General features: G+C 44.4%; 1 protein-coding gene across 1 annotated transcript in view; it reads right to left on the reverse strand.

Annotated features, from left to right (window-relative positions):
* Positions 1-17,159, reverse strand: part of TRAF1 (TNF receptor associated factor 1) — a 57,065-nt gene extending 39,906 nt beyond the window's left edge. The window contains exons 1-4 of the mRNA XM_029614487.1: positions 16,834-17,159; positions 10,227-10,311; positions 4,149-4,247; positions 1,120-1,281 (exon numbers count right to left, since the gene is read on the reverse strand). Of these exons, the coding sequence (XP_029470347.1) occupies positions 1,120-1,281; positions 4,149-4,247; positions 10,227-10,311; positions 16,834-17,039 (552 nt within the window). The 5' untranslated portion in view covers positions 17,040-17,159. The remainder of the gene's footprint in view (positions 1-1,119; positions 1,282-4,148; positions 4,248-10,226; positions 10,312-16,833) is intronic.
* Positions 17,160-22,734: the final 5,575 nt, after the last annotated feature.

Genomic DNA, 22,734 nt, shown 5'->3' on the forward strand with positions numbered 1-22,734 from the left:
CCCAGGCAACTTGTAAATTAAGCATCCTTGGTGTGGGCCATCAAGTCACTGTTTGGATTAGAAATTGGTTGGGTTGACGATAACAAAGGGTAGTGGTAAATGAAGCTCATTCTGAGGAGAGGGGCATTACTAATGGTGTACCACAGGTATCGGTAAATGGACCAGTTATTTTCAACATTTTTGTAAGTAATATTGTGGAAGGACTACTACCAACATCTGTGGATGATACCACTAAAATGGTCAGTGATCTTCATTGTAAAGCATATGGGGACAGGCTTAAAGATCTAAAGCAAGATAGGGAGATAAAATGGGGACACCTCAGAGGTATTAATGCATAGGAGGTGGGTCTTTTTCTATGGAAAGGAGACTCTGGAATAAGGTTCATGGGATGAGAGTGAAAAGGGGTAGATTAAGAAGTAATCTAAGGAAACAGTTTTTACAAAAACGGTGGTAGATGTATGGAACAGCTTCCCAGTGGAAGTGGTATAGACAAGGTCTGAATTCAAGAATGCATAGGACAAACGAGGGGATCTCTAAGGGAGTGGAAGAGATTATAGAAATGTGCTGTTGTGTGCATGAGCAGACTAGATAGGCCACATAGGCTTTTTCTGCCATCAAGTTTCTATATTTTTCACTTGCTTGCACAGAATGCAATATTGGAAATGTGATGAATAAAACTGCAGTAGGAAACCTGTTGAAGAGCACCTGTTAATCATGAGCCACAAGACTAAACATTGTCTTTATCATACTATTTAAGCATGCACATCCATCGTACATTCTCAAATTTGCATAGCAAAATGGGGCAGCACATACACAGATTGCATGATGCAACCACATAAGAACATAAGAAATTGCCATGCTAGGTCAGACCAAGGGTCCATCAAGCCCAGCATTTTGTTTCCAAACAGAGGCCAAACCAGGCCACAAGGATCTGGCAAGTACCCAAACACTAAGTAGATCCCATGCTACTGATGCCAGTAATAGCAAAAGCCATTTCCTAAGTCAACTTGATTAATAGCAGTTAATGGAGGAGAGGGAAGGTTGACTTATTAATTTGGTAAAGGATATAAATACAGATTTATGATAAACAAAACAAACAAAGCCAAATAAATGTATTACTTGGAGCTCACTCCTGGACATCTTCTGTTTACACTTCTGGCAGGCTGCCATATTGTGAACACATTCCTTTTCTAAATGATCTGCCAGGTTCTTCCTCAGGATTACATGTCTGCAGCCAAGATGGCAGGGGATTAAAGCATATTCACAGAGACCCTGATGCTCCTGCAAAATGACACAAAGATAGTTAGAAAACAGTATTCCGATGTCAGTGTCTGACCTGTATAATTAGAGATTTATAGATTCAGGATAAGAGCTACATAGTTTGAATATCCCATTTCTCCTAAAATCAAGATGCAGCTAAGAAAATCCCCACAGTCCACAACAAACTATCTTTTCCTCAGCTCCGTAAAAAACATCATGGGCTCCATTTCAATGTTGTCTTACTGGCTACTTGAGGGGTGCACATACAGCTTTTTTTGTTTTGTTTTGTTTTTTAAATTTCATTTGTGATTTATTGTGTTTCATTTTTTGATGTGAATTGAAATAACACTACAAATGAAAACAAAACAAAACAAAATGGAACCCCCCTCTTCCCACCCCTGAAAAAAACCATCAGCAACTTAAATTAAAAAATGTATGGCCCCCGGGTCTGCATCCCCAGATGCCTCTTACCCCGTTGTTGGTCTTTAAAGTCCAAATGGGTCAAGAGCTCCTGCCCTTTTGGCTCAGTATTTCAAAATGGTGCCAGCTGGCACCATTTTGTTGCACAGAGTTTTGTTCTACGCATATTTATTTGTGTGTCCATACAACAAAATGGAACTAGGCTCAAGGTTAGCCGGTGCCATTTTGAAATGTGTATCAGCAGGGCAGGAGCGACTGGGGATGGCTCCTGGCCATTTGGATTTTAAAGACCAATGATGGAGTAAGCAGCATCTCAGGAGAATGGGGGCAGGCCCGGGTGGGGGCAAGGAGAAGCAGGGGGTACAGGCCAGGGCTGATGCCTGCTCAGTGAGGAAACCAAAACGAAAAACAAATTAAATGTTATTGGGTTTTTTTTCATTTCATTTTCCAAACAAAATAAAACAGAATGGACACTTTGTTAAAATGTACGGTTTTGTGTCAAATGAAAGCATATCCCTATTGAATAGAGGCTCTGTATGGCAAAATGGCAACGCACTGGAGGCAGGCACTAAATGGCATCACTTTGGCACCGTCCTCCAAGCAGACAGTGGCATTTTAAAGTGCCTAGAGATGGGGTAGGATTAAGTGGGCTTTGCTCCTGTCCCTAAGGATTTTGCCAGGACTACAGGAAGGGAGTAAGTGAGGGCCACGGAGGGAGTTCAATGGCCTTGGCAGGTTTTATCAGGAGGAGATGGAGAGGCCCGGGCAGGCCCTGGCTGGGTTAGATTTGTGGTCAGAGTGGGGGTTGGAGGGGCCCAGAGAATCCCCAACTGGGCCAAGGAAGCACAGCTGGGCAGGTCTAGGCCTTGGGTTAAATTGTGGCAGGGCAGAAGGGTGATTCCTGGGCTATGGGAGGCCTATTTTTTTTTTTTAATTTTTAAAGATGACTACAAAAATACCTAAACGTTTTCCAGTATTTTCACAGGAGGCCATTTTTGATTCATTTCATTCTGAACGAACCTAAATGGCCTCATTTAATGTATTTTATGCATTCTTTCTAACCATGCATACTTTCCTCTTGAAAATTACCCCAGAAAATCTACTCACACACATTCACACCTGCTAAGTTTTTCCAAGAAAAAGTATGCACATGCTTTTGAAAATTCAAAGACATTGTGCATAATTTCAAACCCCACTCACAAGAATGCCTCTTTGCACTGTGAGTAAAAGTACACATAGAGGATCTACGTATAGGGAGGGCATTTTTTACATGCCCATTTCCGTGGATAACAATGCTTCTCATCTATTTTTATTTTATGCCACAATTTTGAGTTTGGTCGATCCTTTCAGCACAGCGAGACAAATGTTACACAATCCTCTTTCATGCCCTTCCCACCTTTCTCATCCCATTGCATGATCCCCTTTTACCTACTCACTCAGGCTTTTCTCTCCTTCATCTCCCCCCACATTCAACCATTCCTTTGTTTTTTTCACTCCTTTGCTCATGTACTCCTCTCTCATCCCCACTCCAAATCCTCTCCCTGTCACCCTCATCCCACCTCTTTCCTCTTTCCTCCTTCCTCTTTCTCATTCTCCAACTCCTACATTCCTCTCTGTCTTTTATCCTTCTCCACTCAGGCACTCCTCTCTCTTTCAGCTCTCTTCTCCTCTCCTTTTCACCCTGCCCCATCTACCTCCTCTTCACACCCTGATATTCCTTCTGCTGGTTGGCAGGAGAAGAGCATCTGTCACTGTCTATTCCAGCTTCACTATGATGTTTGAATGTGTGGTGGTGGTAGGTCCTACGAGACCATGAAACTCCCCCCCCCCATGCATTCAAACTTCAGCATGGAGCCAGTGAAAGCGAAGTTAGACGCAGCATGAAACACTGCTCTCCTCCTGCTGGCAGAGGATTGAGTCAGACAGGAGAAAGAACCGTGGAAGTGTGGAGAACGTTGTGCCGAAGCTGCTGCTGCCACCGTGGCACCACATGAACCTCGCTGCAGCTCACCAGTTCAGAAGCACTATAATAATAGAACATTCATTTCACATTGTCTGATTGTAAGTGACGACACATCCTTTCACTTTTCTTATTAGATGGTCTGCTCTGGGACCATCACTGAAAGGAAATCCACTGAACCTGCTTTTACACACTCTTTTCTACTGAGTTTGGGAGCGCATGCGTCAGATTAAATATGCAGAGCATTCCGGCATATGTGCCCAGTCAGTATGGAGTACGTGCTGCTGTTCATTCCTGGCAATGGGGGAGAAACATCACCATCTTTAAAAGGGTCATTTTAAAAGCCATCTCCATGGGTCAAACAGTGCTTTATAATTCCATTCATTTTATAGGTAGTAACAATCCTATCTGATAGTGAGTGGTCCCTAGGCAGGCCATAAAACACCTGTGAATGCTCCTTCTGTTACAGGTTACTGGTCAAGTCACCACAGTGACATGTGCCACTTACTTCATAATTTTTCATGAGGCCGTGCCAGCTGCATCCCGAAGTGCTACAATGCACTTTTAATTCCAGGATCTCTTTATTAATGGCAGCATCACTGAAGGCCTGTGGGAAAAGGTCAACAAAGGCAACAAAATCTTGTCAGAAGCACTATGAAGGAACTACTGAGCTTTTTTAATTTATTTTCTAAATATATTTCTGATTAGTCTTTTTGCTCCCACAATCCCATTTTATTTCTGGAAATAAAATCATGATGCCGCCAGTTCTGAAACCTTAAAAAAAAAAAAGGGGAACTGACTGCACGGATGATGCTACAAGAGCAGAAAAATAAATTTCAGTTGTTCCACCCACATGAAACTGAGGTGCACTCTGCAGCGGAAACCATTGAGTCATACACAGTTCTAGTAATAGCACAGCTGCTGGAGGATAATGGAGTATTTTCAGGTTGTGCTAACTTTTATTGGGCCAACACGTAGAGAGGTTGTAGTATCTGAGCTTTATCAAGCATGTAGGCCCCTTCCTGAGATGTGACTGCCAGGCTGAAGGAATCCGAATAATAAACATATAAATAAATAAATAAAATAAAACTACTGATTTAATTAAATATGACATGCCGAGGACTGTACTCAGTTTTAATTCTCCGTACGTTGTACTTTGTTGTTTTAAAATTGTGTTTGTCATGTGGGTTGTTATTGAGTTTGTTGGGTATCACGGATTGTATTTCTGTTGCATGTTATGTACTCACCCAGAGCCTTTGTTGGAGAGGGGATTGTATGAATGTGAATAACAAATATGGAAGAATGGAAAGAGAGGGGCCAGAACTCCCACAATAGCAGAATTTAGGAGGCGTCAAGAGAAGGCTGGGTTGGCATCAGTTAGTATAAAGGCGGTCCAATTGCTCGGTGGCAGTGCACTCAACGCAGCGGGACCTGAGTTGGAATGCCAACTCAGCTCTTCCACGCTCCAGGCCGGCCAAGGCTAGGAACGCTGCAGAGGCAGCATTCACAGCCCCTGCGGAGAGGGAGTCTCAAACATTATGCAGTGGGGACAGTTTAGAGTCCGTGATTGCAGGGTTCCGGAAGGAGCACTGGTGCATGGGCCCAGCCGAGGACCATCTCTGCGCTGCCCGGGGAAAGCAAGTTGGGAGGGGTATAAGGGGTAAAGTCCCCGGGGACAGGCAAATGAAGGCTTGTGGCAGTGAGTTTATCAGTACCAGTTCCAATGGAGCTGGAAATCCAATAAAAACCACTCCCTCTCACTAAAACAAGTCATCAATTAGGAGAAGGTGTTAGAAATATAATATTCTACCTAGGGTATGAAAGTAATAGCAGAAAGTGTTAAAGACGGAAGTTGAAGGTGCTGGCTGACAGTACTGCTCTCCTGTAGGTGTGCTGGCCCACCCAGCCTGCCCAGTTGCCCCGGCCTGACACTAGCGTATCTCCAGCTACCTCCCTCCTTTACTCTCTGTTTCAGTCCTAAGCTGTGGCTGATTTGATTACTACCACCATCCAGGGCCGGAGAAGAAACAATTTAATCTCAGCGCACTTTTTCACAAACAGAAATTCTGAAACAGGGTCATTTCAATGGGCAAAGCTCTCAATTTCAGATTGAAGTTCACCTGCCATAAATACTCACTGGAATCTCCTCATCTTTCGGCTAAAAAAAAACAAAAAGTGCAAAAAAACCAGCAGAATTTCTGAGGGACAGCCCCCCCTCACTCAGGCCCTGCTCTCCACTAACCCATGAAAGCCTGCATGCTCTGCAATTTCAGCTGAAAGGCAGTCAGGTCAAACTTTTTCTTAACACCAAGCCTGGTCTTATGCATGATACCGGGAGGTGGGGGAGGGGAGAGGTCTAATTTAGTTCCCCGGGAACTCACTGCTGTTAGAGGGAGGTGCATCGCTGGAGCGCAGCCCCTGAGACACAGGGACAGGGCGGGGGCAGTGGGAAGGAAAGGTTTGGAGGTCCATGAGCAGGGGGGAAGGGGGAAGGGAAATACTGGCCCCACTAGGGACAGTGATGGCACAAATCAGTTACTGATTAACATGCAGTGAGACAGTATTCCTGCAATACGTTAGGAGGGAAGGCTAACAGCAAACATATCATTGAAATAACCGGATTTGCTTACTCAGCAGTAAGGGAAACACTTTACCCCTTTGGGATGCCACACAGGATTATTATGCTCCCAGTCTAGAGTAGCCACCTGGCTCCAGATTCGTCTGACAGTGTTGATCCAGTTCTGGGTTTACCCCACTCATGCTGGGACTTGTAGTCTTACTTTTCTTAGGGACTTGCAACAGGGTAAATCAGAACCACAAGTCCCTGCATGCAATGGGGTAAACTCAGAACTGGATAAAACCTGTAAGGTGAAATCAGGTAGCCCTAGTTCCAGTCTTTCCTATGCAGGAAATGTTTTAACACATGAGAAATGGCCCGATATTCCACTAGCCTGAGGTTAGCTTCCAGTTTCAACTCACCCACCGTGCAGAAGCCGTAGTGCCAATAATGCCAATGGGTAACTGCAACCAGGTTCCAACCTGAGTGTTCTGCCCCATCCTGCCAACAGACCCCACTCGGACAAGCAGGGACTCTCGTGTATCTGTATAATAATTCTCTTTACGGGGTCCTAGTGCTCCTATGGATCAACAGCTTAACGCTGGTGTACTACTAAACAGTTGAATTATAATTACTTAGAATATCATCAGGTTTTCCTCCTCTCTTATTCCCAGGTCTCCTTATTGTTCCAATCTCTTCACTTTCTCCTTCACCCATTTTTTTTTTTTAACCTTTTTATTACTCTGATGAACCCTGTCCTCAGACATCTCTTTCCTCAAAGTTCCTCTTTGACTGTCTGGTGCTGTATTCATGCTTGCCCTGTACCCATGTGACCCTGCATGAGATACTGATGAGGATCAGCATAGCAGTGTGGCCCCTGCATCACCCTCCCACCAACCACCTGTTTACGTTGATTTAGAACGGTGGAAAGAACTTTCAAATACTTTATTTCCTGACGTTTCCTCATACAATATATAAAGAATTAGAATAAAATAGTCAGTGATCTTTGAGCCTGACCTCTAACCTTGTACTAAATAACGTATTTTTGGCCAGTTCTGCACCCCTAAATCTCCCTTTGGACCCATCACCCGCTAAACGTGTCCTGGGCATGATGGCATCATTGAAAGGATGCTCACAGGAGGCATTAGCCTTCATGTGAATCTCAATTATCTCTAACACAGCCGAGGACTTATCTCCTTTACTAAACCTCACCAGGAAATTTAGCAATATTCACCGTGCCCTGGAGCTTCAGCCAGGCACACGACTTGCGGCCTAAAGATTTAAAATAAAACCACAGGGCATTTAAATGCATTACAACACTGAGTCATCCTCTCAGGTTTCAAAAGGTGCCAAAAGTGGTTGCAGAAACATTTTCAAAGCAGTTTCATTCCCTGTTCTATGCCAGGGGAGGTTGCATTACAGCCTCAGAACATTATGAAGTGCAAATTCTAATTATCCCAGAACAGAGCTGCCAACTGCACAGAATTTTCAGGTACTGTTTGAAAGGCAGAGGGAGGAGGGCTTAAAATGTCTGGATGTTAGCCCTTCAGTTGCACTTCAATATCTGATCCTCCTCCCATGAGGGCTGGGGTGGGGGGCTCTGAATCCACCCCAGTGCGACCGGTTCACTCAGTGCAGTAAGTTTCCCAGCACCACTGCTGCAGCCTGCAGAGCAATAGGCCATCTTTGACTCCTTGCAACTGGGCACTAATGCGGCTCTCAGCTATTGAGGTCTATGTGCCCCCTCCAGCCACTAAGGCAACCACCAACCTTGCAAAGCCCATGTTGCTGCTGTCCCCACCTGAGTCCCGCTCCTGCTACCTGCCACTGCTGAGGCACTGACATTAGTCTAGGCTGGTCAGCTGCTGAGCTGCCACCACCCACAACCATCCCTGCCCAGCTACTGCATGCTTCACATTCTCCTCCTTGCCTTTTCCTGGTCCTGCTCCTGCTACCGTCCCACTGTTATTAAATGTACCCCCAACAAGCCACGCACTGGCTGATCCGATGGCTCCCATCATCCACTTCCTGTCCAGCTGTTCCACCTGACCCTCCCATGCCCTGTCTGGCCAACTTCCATCCCCATGACACGCTCTCTGACCTGGATAGCTGCTGCCACTACCACCACCACCATGTGCAGAGCCAAATTTCCCCAGCTCTCCTCTCTGACCCGGACCCTCATTTCTCTGTCTCTGAATCCTGCCAGCAGAACTCAGTGTGGTTCTCTCTACCACATGTAGGAACCTTACTCCAATTATCGAGTATTTCCATTAGGCAGCCCTGTGGTTTAAACTACTCCAGGTCCCCGCTCCCACAGCCTGTATAGTGCAAGGTCTATGTGTGGTTCAAATCACAAGGCTGCTTGATGGAATTGCTCAGTAGTTAGATGAGACTTGCCAAAAGTAAAGTTCCAGGCTTTGAGCTCTGCCAGTTGAGGTGTGGGGAAAGGAAGCAAATGCCCTGAACTGAGAAGGGTGAAAACAAAGATCAAGGCAAAAGGACAAAGGCCTTAAATCCAGCTGTGGTGGCTGGAAGGTGAGGGCTAGGGATAAAAAAGAGAGAGGGAGAGAGCAAACCGAGAACTAAGCTTGAAGGGCTAGGAAGGGAGTGGGAAACAAACTGGGACAGAGATAGAGAAGGATGAGCAAGAGAGATGAGGGGAAGGGCAGCAGAGGGAGAAGGAGGGATGTGCAAAGGAGAAGAATAGAGGGATAAGAAGAGGATACAGAAAGATGAGAGCTGTAGAAAGAAGTGGATAGGATGTGAAAGGCAAGAGAGGATGGAAAGAGGGAGAGAGTTCAGGAGAGAAGTGAAAGGATGGGGAGAAGGGAGAGAGAAGGATAGAAGGAGAAAGCATCGGAAAGAGAGGAGAGGAAAGGAAACAGTGAGGGGGAAGACAGAGGATGAAATAAAATAGAGAAAAACTGAGCTAAGTAAGTGAGGAGAGGGCTGGTGGTGAGCGGGTGAGATAGGAAGATTGAGGACCAGGGTGGAGGGGGAGAGGCAAATAGATGATAGAAAAACAGACAGAGAGATGGAAGAAGGAGAAAGAAGATATAGCTAGGAGGGGCAGAAAGAGGGAAAATGAAAGGGGTGAAAGACACGGGGTAAGGGAAATGCAGGAATGAGACGGGGAGGGGAGCTGAGATGGATGAAAAAGAGATGAAAATGAAAGGAGAGAGATAAAAAGAGACAAAAGTGACAGGAAAGAGAGAGATTTCAGAGACAGATGGCAAGAGAGATGAGGATTTTTGAGAAGAGAGAAGAGGCATATAAAAGGAAAGTCAATGGAAATAAGAACCAGGAAAGGAAGTAGGAGAAGACAGATAAGATCATAGAGCCGACTGACAACAGTATGACAAGGAAAAATAAAGCAAAGAACAATGGTTTGGACAGGTCATTGCTGTTTTTGGAAAGTTTGAAATGATTATGTCTGTGTGATTTTTTAACCTGCTATGAAGTTGTGGGGGAATTCAGTGCTGGTCAGTATGGTTTATTCATGCCCTGAAGGGAGCAGTGGTGATAAAAGTCCCATGGCCCAACACAATTGTGGTAAAGATATTATTCAGCATCTCCAAATGTTCAGAATTTGCACAGTCAAATGTTGGCAACTGTATACAGAAGTATAAAAGGGACAGATACACTTTCCAGGCCCCTAATTCTCAGTGCAATAAGAGCTCAGGTCAGAGACTGGGATAGGGGTACAGACAAGCTCAGACTATTTCACTAGAAGTTAGGTGAAAATAGGAGAGCCAGCACTGAGCTTGGTGGCCAAGGACTTCACAAGTGAGAATCCAGCACGCTGTGTGGGCCAGCCAGTTGCTTTACTGGCACATCTTCCAATTCTCTCAAAAGATGCCTTTGAAAGGGCTCTTCAGTTAATGTCCAATAACAAAAGACCATACTTTCAGATCTGGCGACCTGGATTTCTCGTCTTCTTTAAACATTGCCGGTGGGGTGGGCACTTGTAAAGAGAAATGTGTTTAATTACTGAGGCAGTTCATTGGCGAAATTCTTGCTGTAACGTACCCTTTCCTCTGTTAAGAGACTTCCTTCATTTCCAGCTTGGGGATCCTCCTCTTTGCACTTCTGGCAAATGGGACTTTTAGTGTTTCTGTTAGAAAGAAAACACAGTTGGAACAATAGGACCAGAAAGATGTTTATTTTTAAAAGGAACGTCCCTCATCTCCCCAACAGTGGCAGTTCTTTCTATTGTACAATTTGTCTAGCATTATCCTGTTAAAGCAGCTTAACTACCAAATTTCCAGTTTCTTGAATTTATGGCTTTCTTCTTTTGGTCTTATTCCTAGGTGTCCTTTCTTTTTGGTCCTTATATATTTTATTTCATATATTTTCTGTGCTGTTTGGAATAAGCTATACCCCTCTGTTTTAAAAATCTCCCTGGAGTTTATCCTTCCATTGTCTGTATGGTATTTGCACTTTACACATGCACACGGTTCTGATGCAGGTCCGCTCTTCAGCTGTCCATGCTGAGGCCTCACATTACATGAATGAGTGTAATCCTGTTTCTGATGAGGATCAACACTGGAGTACTACTAGTCTGAATACCAGGATCTTTCAATAATTTTAAATTAAATTCAATCAAAGTAATAAGAAAAAGGGAAATCTTAATATGGATTTGTTTTATCTGCAACTGAATGATTTTATCAAGTACTCAGTGGAGGATTTATTTACAGCAGATAATAAGAATTTGTTATTTATAGAATGTTGTCCTGCATGGACTAAATGGCATAGTTACGAACTCCCAAGAACATACAGCCTGAGTCTGAGCACAGGGAAGATAAATGATCTGAAAATTACACAGGTTAGAAGTGGGATTGGAACCTGGATCTCTGGACTTCACCTTGCCTTTTGGAAACCTCTCCCCTATTATAGGAGGGACACAAAAATAACTCCACCTCTCAGCCTTGTGTTTAGGGACAGACATATGTAATGTGCCCACACAACTAAAAGGTCTCCCAGGGATGGGGAGGAGAGGCTGAAGCACAGATTAGAACAATAAGTGATGACATAAAACCCACCTTATATAGCTATAGCAAGTATTGCATATAAAATCAGTGTATGCACAATTACACAGCACTTTCGGTTTCTTATACTCTATAGCAAACACAGACAAATTGCATCATAGTAAAAAGGAAAGAAGATTTTATTAACATAAAAAAGTGAGGAAAATCAGGTTGCAAGATATAAAAGAAAAATCACTAGCCCTATTCTGTTTCTCAGTTCAATTCACTTGCAAAATACTTCAAACTCCCACCTACATTCTGGCCAGAATAATAACATAAGTTCTCAGTTGTCTCATATGAGTTCTGTTTTCCTTTTCTTTAGTCAAGCTGCTCCACTGTGTGCTTGATGAAGCCAATGCAGATGCTTCGGATCCTGTGGTCAGTTCAGCTGCAGTATCCACTTGCTTAAGGAGATTGGAAGTCCCAGTTTTCACAAAAAAAAAAAAAATTCCCTCTCTACTCTATTTAAAATCATGACAAATCTTCCGAATTTCCCTGCAACTAAGTCAGCCTGATACTGAACGTATGCAGATAATATTCTACATTCTGTTCTTCTAGCTATAAATGAAACAAAAGGTCAGGAAATATTTGAAACTCACACTCTTTTCCCTCACCACAAAATAACAAACCACTACTTTCTCAGCACTGCTATATAATTACTATTCTACAGACTATGGCTATGAGGAACACTCCAATATATCTGCAACTGCTCTTTCCTTTGCGGTAGCAGCCATGTGGCTGGGTTAGGAATCTCACCTCATTGCTATGTCCTCCTATCTTTTCCCCTCTCTGCCTGTCTGACTACACAAAAGACAACCTTTCTTTTATATCTAATTTTAAAAAGTTCATTAGCAATTGATCCCCTGCTCCTCATTGGCTCTGATCTGGGATTACACCCCAATTTCTGATTCTGATTCCATAGGTCCATTCAACCCAAAATTTTCCTTCTGCAGAAATATCAATTTAAATCTAGCTGTCATGAATCCTGCCTGCGGGCGTACCCCGCAAGCAGGCTCCTCACCTTGCTGTTGCCTTCCTGATGTGGCCGGACGCCGCCGACGTCGGGCCTCCCCCGCGGCCAGTGCCATGGACTTTGTTTGCCTCTTGCAGCCCGGAGGTCACCCATCATGCTCTCTTCACTGTGACTGGAGCTGCGGACTTCTCCGCCATCTTCGCAGCTGGAGGCCGCAGTCTCAGGGCCTTCCTGGTGGCCGGAGCCGCCCTCGGGCCCTCCTGCAGTGGCAGGAGCCGCTGCCGACATCAGGGCCTGCTCCTCAGCCCAGCCCAGCCCTGCCTTTGCCACGTCGACGTCAGTGCAGGGCCGCTGTCCACGGTCCTGCACAGCTTCCTGTACCTGCTCCTAGGCGCGCGGCCGCACCTCCCTTCAAGATTTAAAGGGCCCATGGCCGGATATGCCCTGGGCCCCACCTAAGGACTGTTTCCTGTGTCAGCCCTATAAAGGGCTGCTCCTGCATTCCACTTTTGCCTTCCATCGGAGTTACTTCGCTCCTGGAAGTTTCTGTCTTCCAGCGCTCCATCAGGTCCTTCTCGTTCATCATTGGAGCTCCATGTCTCGTCTGCTTCTTGTGCCATGTCCGTCTCCTGAGGTCCTCGTCCAGGTCTCCTGATGTCTTGTTTCCCGATGTCTTGCTTCCTGATGTTTCAGGTTTCCTGATGTTCTTCTCTAATGCCTTCCAATTTCTCCTGTGCTTTTGAGCCTTCTTGTCTTGCCAGCAACATGGTTCTCCGGGTGACACGTCTCTGTCATTGGAGTTGCCTGCAGCTGGATTCATGTCCTGCACTCCTGAGCCTTCATGACCTGCCAGCTCCTGTGGTTCTCCGGATGACACCGGCTCCGTCATCGGAGTCTTGCCTTGGCTGGATTTCTTCCTGCGCTCGTCCTGCTCTCCGCGTGGTCCGTGACCAGCCTCCTCGGGCTGTGTAGGGCACGCAGTGGGACAGGGTGGTCTGTGACCAGTCCTGCGGGTGGACTGTGTAGGGTGCCCTGAGAGATCGTCTTGACTCTTCCAAGTTCCTCGCCTCGTCTGTGATGTCTTTGCATCAGCCCTCATCTGTGATGTCTTCGCCTTAGTCCTAGTCCAAAGTCTCTGTGTCACAAGGCCTCCATCTGCCCTCATCCTCAGTCCGGCCTGCTGCTTCATGCCGTTCCTATGCGGCAGGTCCAAAAGGGCTGGGAACGGTCGGAGGACTGTTCATCTACCAACATCAACTTGTTGGCTCCAGGAGCATGAAGGTCCGGCAGAGGGATAAGACCTTGTCTCCGCCATGCTAGGACACACTGCCAACCCTCGGTTCAGTCCTAGATTCATCTGGGGTCGGGCCGAGGCCCAAGGGCACATGAAAAACCCTTCTGTAACACTAGCAATTGTAGCCAGGTCCACTTGGTGTCACTACAGTTCATGGCATCCCCCCTCCCCCCTTGTAGTAGAACCAGAGGGTAATTTAACATTTGCATACATAAGAAGGAGTTCTGTAGGCTTCAAAGGAAAGCATTTTTGCATTGGCCCCTCTCTGTCTTGACCAACAAAAGTCACCATTTCCCTTTACTTCAAACAGAGAGTGAATAGGGGTTCTCCCCTTTGCAATTTGATTCACCTTTCCTAGTCAGAGCAAGAACAATATCTTAAGCTTCTGGTTTACACTTTGTTCTCCTGATTAGAAGTTCATGTATTTTTCCCTTGCCTCTGTTACCAATATGGATAAAGTCTAGACTGGTATTCTCATGCTGAAAAAAGTGGTTTCATTTCCATTTTCTGGATGCAAACATCTTGACAGTGAAGCATCAGTGTACAAGTATCAACCTAGGCACTGTCCAGCAAGGCCAAGGAGAGTTAAGTGACTAGTTGTTTGGGCAGTGGCCTCTCTGGTTTTCATTTCTGCAGGGCTTGGTGATTATTGGAGGAGCTGCTGATGGATGTTGGATTGGAAATGAAGACCTGAATGCTCAATTGTCTGGAATGGTGGAAAACCAAAGAGGGAGGCAACAAAAGCTGACTTGGATAAGCAGCTCCTACTGCTGGAAGTTGGGATACATCCTTAGCAATGTGGCAGCAATAACCGAGCAGACTTTAAGGGCTAGTTGGTCTTTTTCTGCTGCCCTGTACAAAGTTATTTCTTTATTTGTTTGTTTTTTGTTTTGCTACGGATTCTGAGACAAAACAAAATAGACTGAAGAAAAGGAAAAAGATTAAAGGTACCTGTTTGAGATTACATCATTGAAAACACAGAAATACTTGCAAGTTTCCCTAAAATACCTGTGGCAAACATATGATCATAATTAAAATTATCTCACACCTCCTGGATAGAGAGATGAATGAATGTTTGCTGTTTGTGGAAAATGTGAGCATTTCCTTATTTCGAGTTCTACCAAGAGAAAACATAGTAAAATAGTAACATAGTAATGATGGCAGAAAAAGACCAAATGGTCTATCCGGTCTTCTCAGCAAGCTTCCTATGGTAGTTAACTGCTTCTCTGTTCAGGTTATCCCCATGTTTCTGTTGAGAATAGTAACTGCCGCTCCGTGCAGGTTATCCCCAAGCCTTATGTAAAAGGAAGGTAGCAATATTTACAATCTAAACCGAGCAGCTGGCAAACCCATTCCAAAATTGTTTTTACAGTGTGAGCAGACTTTTCAAGATAATTTAGACAATGCTGCTTGAACGTGCTTTGCTTTTTGGACTTGACCATAGAAGAAGTCCTGTGCTTTATTCTACTGTCTGCGTATCAGTATCCTGCACCATAAAAGTCGGGGCCTAGCACTGGCTGCCATCTGAATCTAATTCCCCTTCCCCCCCCCCCCCCCTACCATTGAAGCAGAGAGCAGTGTTGCCGTTTTGTCACAAATATCAGGCTGATTGTTTAAAAGTATTAATCCCCGTGCCTTCTGTTAAGGATAGTAACTGCCACGCCATGCAGGTTACCCCCATGCACCCTTTTCTTCATTTCCAACTTCTAGTCTTTAGGGATTCACAGTGTTTATTCCATGCCCTTTTGAATTCAATTCCTGTTATCATCCTCACCATCACCTCTGGAAGGCGATTCCAGGAATCCACCACGCTCTCCATAAATAAGTGTTTCCTGATGTTGGTTCTGAGTTGTCCCCCCTGGAGTTTCATTTCATGACCTCTACCTTACAAGTTAAAATAACAGGTTAAGAGCCAGCTAATAGAAGTGAAGAACAATTACCTATGGGTGGTACACAAGAGCAAAGGGCACTGCTCTTTACTATCACACAGGAACCATGGGTCTGCTTTTCTTATTCAACTAAAGCATGATTATCAGTCCAAAAAATGTATGAGGCTATTAGGCTGGACACCTAGCCCCTGATGGGCAGGAGTCAGGTATAAGATACATACATTATTTGGTTTTGTAAGGATTTCTGCATAAGATGAGCCTTTACCCTGGTCTGCTCTTTCTGGCTGCCTTATCTCTAGGTCAGTTGACCATCTCCTGGTCATTTTTCTAGAAGTCTTTGGATTGCTAACAAGTGATCTCACATCACAATCCCCTTGGGCAGGGTTTACATTCATAATCCTTTTGCCTGTGGCTAGCATGGTTCTTGCCTCCTAGCATCAGCAATAGTCCCGGAGTGCTCTCCTCATTCTCACCGCTGAGCCAATAGGAACTCGGGTTGTATTGCACAGAATGAGAGGTGTGGCTAAAAACTGTGAGCTGGCGGCCCACCTTCACCTCTCATTTTCAGGATTATGCTCCAAAGTATTTTCCTATTCATTCTGATAAACAGGGGAGTGTCAGAATTGTCTCACTTATGGCCACGGAATGGGAGAAAAGCCTTACTAAATCAGGCACTTAGGTAGCTGGAGAAGTAGATCAGTGACTGTCTGTGTCATTTGAATTCTACCAGAATGACACAGTTATCAATCCTGCACGGATGTTGCAAGCCGCCGAGAGCAATTGTCAGAGAGGTGGCGAACAAATGTAAGTGAATAAATAGATGTTACAGTAATAGAGTGAATCATAAAAGAAAATAATAATGTTGCTGCTAATTAACATTCTTTCTCATTAACTGTAAACAAGAAATAAAATGTATAATTTGGATCCTAGGCTATAATCACCCCATGTCAAACAACTGATCTTGTCCATTGCTCTGTACACAATTCTGTGTTATGGCATGAAACGGATGCTGCAATCTCCAATCCCCTCCCCACTACACACACACACACACACACACATACACATACACACCATCAACAGATCCATTTACATGCTGACCACATGGAGAAGAGTAACAGTGTCGTCCACACTTCCCTAAGTGTCCTAATTTCATTACATTATGGCTAGGGACTGAAGCCTCGGTCAGAAGCCAAAGAAAATCACTCAGTAACATGGTGGTACTGGTATAGCCATGGAAAATGAAGCGGCAGTGGGGGAAGGGGCCAAAACCTGGAGCACCGTGCACAAAAGGTGTTGGGCATGCTCTCTTTCTCTGGTCGGCAAGAAGGAACACTGCTACACATTACAGTGAAATATTATTAGCTCATTTCAGCTCCCATGGTTACCACTCCCTGCTACCCACCTCAAGTCTCTCCCTCCCTTTTCCTCCCCACAAACTTTCTCCCCTTCCTACCTTACAATCCAGGAGAGGCAAGCCAAGCAGTATCTGTGTCCGCACAGTGTTTGTTGGGCCCTTTTCAGAACATTCTTGCAGTTACAGCAAAGGTACTTTGGACCGGGCACATCATCGCAAATATTTGTAGGGTACCCAAAGGGAAATTCGTTTTCATCTGGAGTCAAGCAGGAGCCTTCCTGAGAATCTCTGCCAGGTTTCTCCATGCCCAAGCGCAGGGACCAGTGAGCGATCCAATCACCGGTGTTTTTCTTCCACTGTCAAGAAAATGCAACACAATATCCCTAAAAAGTCAGTTCCAGCCTCTGCAGTCCACCTAAAAGATGTTTCAGTATGTAAAGACAGATAGAAATGAAATGCTCTGTGCTTTGTGCTACGTTTATGATGTTTGGGTTGTGAGTGGGCACAGGCAGGAAATTACTGTGAAATTCCCCTGAATCACTAAATGATAGATTACTATAAACTAGTCTCACTTATCTTCTGCATAAACTTTTGTACTACCCAAGAATTAGAAATGATACTACTTTTCTTCCTTCTTATTTCTTGGGGAAGTTTCTATGCAAACATTGTACTATATTACTCACAATGTTAAAATCTGACAAAAATCATTCCATGATAGGCTGCGAGCAAAAGCAGAACAAACTGGTAAGTGGTTTTCATGGTTTTTAAAACTGTATCTACACCTAGTGTGTAATTAGAAACAATTAAAAGCAGGCACAGTATAGCCTTTTCATTAGAACAGATTTCCCCGACCTCTTCCAAGCTGGACCCACTCAAGAGCTAAGAAAATATTTCCAGACTCCTAACAAGTTCATTCAGTTAAAAATACTGTAGTTTATATAGTCCTCAACAACTGTAAAGGAACATTTTAACTTGGGTCAGAAAGGTGGTCACTGAAATAATGCTCCATAAAGTGTGTAGTTGCTAAAGTATAGCACTATAAAGCCTCAAAGGAAGGAAATAAGCAGGATATGGGGTTATGTTCCAGCTGTTGCACACCCAGCTGTTCTCTGCCTTGCTCTACTTTCCAACATCCTGATAAGGGATGCAAGCTATTTACATTCCTCTCAAATAAACAAGCAATGCTAACTAGGAATTTGCCACCCTTAGACACAATGGGGCTGATGCAATAACATGCGCAGCACGCAGTGCATGGTTTAACACGCAATTGGACGCACGTTTTGGATGCACGTCCATAACAATGGTCAACATTCAACGAGGTATCAGAACTGGAAATCGAAACTATACTAAAAAAACTAAATCCCGCCCCACATGCATATGACACAATAACAACCATAGACATATAAATAGTAGCCAACACTGTATCCCCGACATTGGCAAAGATCGTTAATCTATCCTTAGAGGAAGGATCCATGCCAGACGTACTAAAAGGCGCTATCGTAAAACAGATTAAAAAAAAAAAAAAAACAGCGACCCACTTAACCTGAGCAACTACAGACCAGTATCGAACCTACCCTTAATTGCAAAATTAATAGAAAAAAGTATACAAAAGCAACTAGCAGAACACCTAGATAGCAATAATATCCTATACTAGGGATGTGAATCGTTTTTTGACGATTTAAAATATCGTCCGATATATTTTAAATCGTCAAAAATCGTTAGGGCCACGATACAATACCAATTCCCCCGATTTATCGTCAAAAAATCGTAAATCGGGGGAAGGGGGAGGGCAGGAAAACCGGCACACTAAAACACCCTAAAACCCACCCCGACCCTTTAAATTAAATCCCCCACCCTCCCGAACCCCCCCCCCCAATGCCTTAAATTACCTGGGGGTCCAGTGGCGGTCCGTAGCTAAATTGGGGGAAGGGGAGGGCAGGAAAACCGGCACACTAAAACACCCTAAAACCCACCCCCGACCCTTTAAATTAAATCCTCCACCCTCCCGAACCCCCCCCCCCCCCCCCCAATGCCTTAAATTACCTGGGGGTCCAGCGGTGGTCCGGAACAGTCTCCTGCAATTGAATCGTGTTGTCTTCAGCTGGTGCCATTCTGCAAAATGGCGGCGGCCATAGACCAACACGATTCGACTGCAGGAGGTCGTTCCGGACCCCCGCTGGACTTTTGGCAAGTCTTGTGGGGGTCAGGAGGCCCCCCCCAAGCTGGCCAAAAGTCCCTGGGGGTCCAGCGGGGGTCCGGGAGCGATTTCCTGCCGCGAATCGTTTTCCGTACGGAAAATGGCGCCGGCAGGAGATCGACTGCAGGAGGTCGTTCAGCGGGGGTTCCGGACATATGCACATATGCGCACAGGTACAAACTTAGATTGTAAGCCCTCTGGGGATAGGGAAATACCTGAATGTAAACCGATGTGATATTTAGGATCGATTGTCAGTACATAAAAATAAATAAATAAGTAAGTAAGTAAGTAAGTAAGTAATAAAATGGCCGTGCTTATAAGGAAGACACTTTTTTTAATTAAAGTTATTTTTCTGAAATGTGTAATGCTTTATGTTAGTGCTACCAAACACTGAAGCTGAGATTTTAAATTAGGCATGTTAAATATCTTTTTTTATAACCATCAATGCTTGTTGCACTAGTTGCTGTTTCCTCAGAAAGGATGTACTTAATATATTAGGGCGAAAACATCTGGCTCTCTTACTAGTTCCACTTCAGGGATTGCATCTTATTTCACCCTGCATGGTTTTCTGACAATTTTCACTTTCATTTTAAATGTGCTCCACGTGCTTCAAAGCTTCACTCTGACTCTGACCACAGAGGTTCTTTCTTGTAGCTAAGTGAGAAATATCACCACTGCTTTCTGCTGGTAAAGAACACAACCAAGCCTCTGCTACCTCTGCAAACCTCAGGGGCTATCATAAGTCTGTGAAAAACTCTCACATTTATAAGAAGCTCAAGCGTAAAACCTGCTTTCAAGATGATCCATGTATTCTTGGTTTTTGCAGTGTGCATGCTGATGGGACAGCTGAGAACTGAAGGACCCTGCTGCTTCTGGGGGTCTCATCCTGCTTATACTTTGAACCCCAGTTTCAAGAACATTTCTCAAAAAGGCCAATGCTATCTGAGGATAGGTTGATTGATTTTGAATTGATATTCTGACTGATATAACAAACTCAAAGTTGATTGCAAGAAACCATAAAAACCAGTAATAAAATTACATATTACATTAAAAAAAATCCCTTCTATAAACCATACAAACAAATATTAAACAAAACAGAACATTTAGGATATCAAAATTTTGCCCTTCATTTATCTGCTGTTTTACTTACCCTTTTATTAAATAGTTTATTTTGCTTTATATAGAAACAGAGAAATGTGATGGCAGAAAAAGATCATACGGCCTATCTAGTCCACCCATCCACACCAACTAATTCAGCTTTACAATCCCTGCCACTCCTTCAGAGATCCTTTATGTTTATCCCATGCTATCTTGAATTCAGATACTGTCCTTGTTTCCACCACCTCTAAAGGGATTCTGTTCTCTGCATCCACTACCCTCTGTAAAGAAATGTTTCTTTATGTTACTCTTCAGTACCCCCTTTCACTCTCATCCAATGACCCCCCCTCATTCTAGAGGCTCCTTTCCATTGAAAGAGGCCCAACTCCTGTTCATGGAAACCTTGGTGGTATTTAAATATCTCTATCATATCTTTCCTGGCTCACCTTTCCTCTAGGGCAGTGGTTCTCAACCTTTTTTCTGTCGGGACACACCTGACAGATGGTTCTCACATGCGTGACACACTGACCCATGATCGTCACAGGGCTAGATGTAAATGTACAGTTTGCATCCACGGGAACCCCCCTGATCCACAATAATGGATGTAAAGCAGAATTATGACATTCCCCGTTCAACTCACTCTACAAAAAAGATATTCTGGTTCTGGTGTCATCTCAGTAACAGCAACTCAAACTCCTTCTACTTTCAGGCTCAATAGCCCTACTTATGAAAAGACAGCAGTTTACCACCAATGCATGTCCTCTTGAGAAAACGCAACAAATAAGACAGATACAAACGCTTACATGCTAGTAAAATATCTCTGTAACAGACACAGAACCGACCTAACATACTCCCAGGATCTGTAGTAATGCACATAAACTAATCCACACACAGTTACACCTGTATTATGGAATACACTCAAACAGGAGCAACCCTATCTATGAAAAGGCAACACTACAAATATTAAATCAGGCCCTAAAAACCAATACACCTCTTATTAGGAAAACAGAACTAGCAAGCAGCTATAGATCCCCACACAGAAATAATTGTAAAACTATACTAATAAGCAGAATAAATGTTTCACAACAACTATGAACAGAATAACATCCAACAATTAAAAACTCATAAAAACTATTAAAAATTCTCCAAACACCAATAAAATATTTCAAAAAAAGCAGACACATCACATAATATTAAATAATTAAAATAGCAGTCAATCAAGAAAAATAAACTTAAAAAGCCACCTTTACTTACCCCCTCCAGCAGCTTTCCTACTCCTCTTCCATGCAGGCTGTAGCACACACCAGAAGCAGCAGTAGTGGCTAAGCTCTATACTCATGGTCCTCTTCCTTAGGGCCCATGTCTCTCTCACACACACACACCATACCAGTCATGCCCCCATGACCAGTTTCTGTCTCTCACACACCAATCATCTCCCAGTCTTTGACAAACACACCAGTCACCTTCCTGAACAGTTTCTCTCATGCCATACACACACACACAGGCTTCCCACTCCCGTGTTCCACTTACATATATGGGCTTCTCACTCTCATAATCACTTTCTCTTTCTCACATACACTCACCAGTCTCTCACTCCCATGCTTGTTCTCTCCACATGCACAGGCTTCTCATTCCCATAATCACTTTCTTTCTCTCTCTCACATACACGCAAACACACACCAGTCACCTGATCTCTCTCATGCATATACACACACACACAGGCTTCCCACTCTCATGTTCTCTTTCAGATATACAGGCTTCTCACTCCCATGCTGTGTCTCACACACACACAGGTTTCTCACTCCCATGCCCACTCTTCACCTGCACAGGCTTCTCATTCCCATAATCACTTTCTCTCTCTCTCTCTCTCACACACACCCATCACCTGATCTCTCTCATGCATACACACACACACACACACACACAGGCTTCCCACTTCCATGTTCTGTCTTACATACACAGGCTTCTCCCTCCCATGCTGTGTCTCACACACACCCAGGTTCTCACTCCCATGCTCACTCTCTTCACATGCACAGGCTTCTCATTCCCATAATCACTTTCTCTGTTACACACACACACACACCCAGTCTCTCTCTCATTTCCATGCTCGCTCTCCACGTGCACAGGCTTCTCATTCCCTGAATCACATTCTCTCTCTCACATTCACATACACACCAGTCACACCGTCACCTTACCAACCAGTCTCTCTCATATACATGCACACACACAGGCTTCCCACTCCCATGCTCTCTCTCACATAATCAGGCTTCTCACTCCCATGCTTTCTTTCACATACACCCCCACAACACCAGGCTTCTTACTCCCATGCTTTCTCACATACCCAGATTTCTCACTTCCATGCTTTTTCTCTCTCTCTCTCTCTCACACACACACATCCCTGACTGTCTCACACTCTCACATACACATCAGTCATCTCCTTGAGCAGTCACTTTCATTGTCTCTCACATACACATACATCAGCTCTCTGACCAGTTTCTCTCAATCACACACATACTCTCGATCAAATACATTCTCTCACTTACACACAGGCTCTCAATCACACACATTCTCTCACTTACACACAGGCTGGCTGGCTGGCTGCTTCTCTCTCTTTCTGTCACTCACTTCCTCTCCTCCTCTCCCCCCCCCCCCCCAGCACAAACGGTAGCTGCTCCTCCAGCCCCCGCAGGCCAAGAAGGAAGAAT

This window comes from Rhinatrema bivittatum, chromosome 8, assembly GCF_901001135.1.
Source record: "Rhinatrema bivittatum chromosome 8, aRhiBiv1.1, whole genome shotgun sequence".
NCBI classification, from domain to species: domain Eukaryota; kingdom Metazoa; phylum Chordata; class Amphibia; order Gymnophiona; family Rhinatrematidae; genus Rhinatrema; species Rhinatrema bivittatum.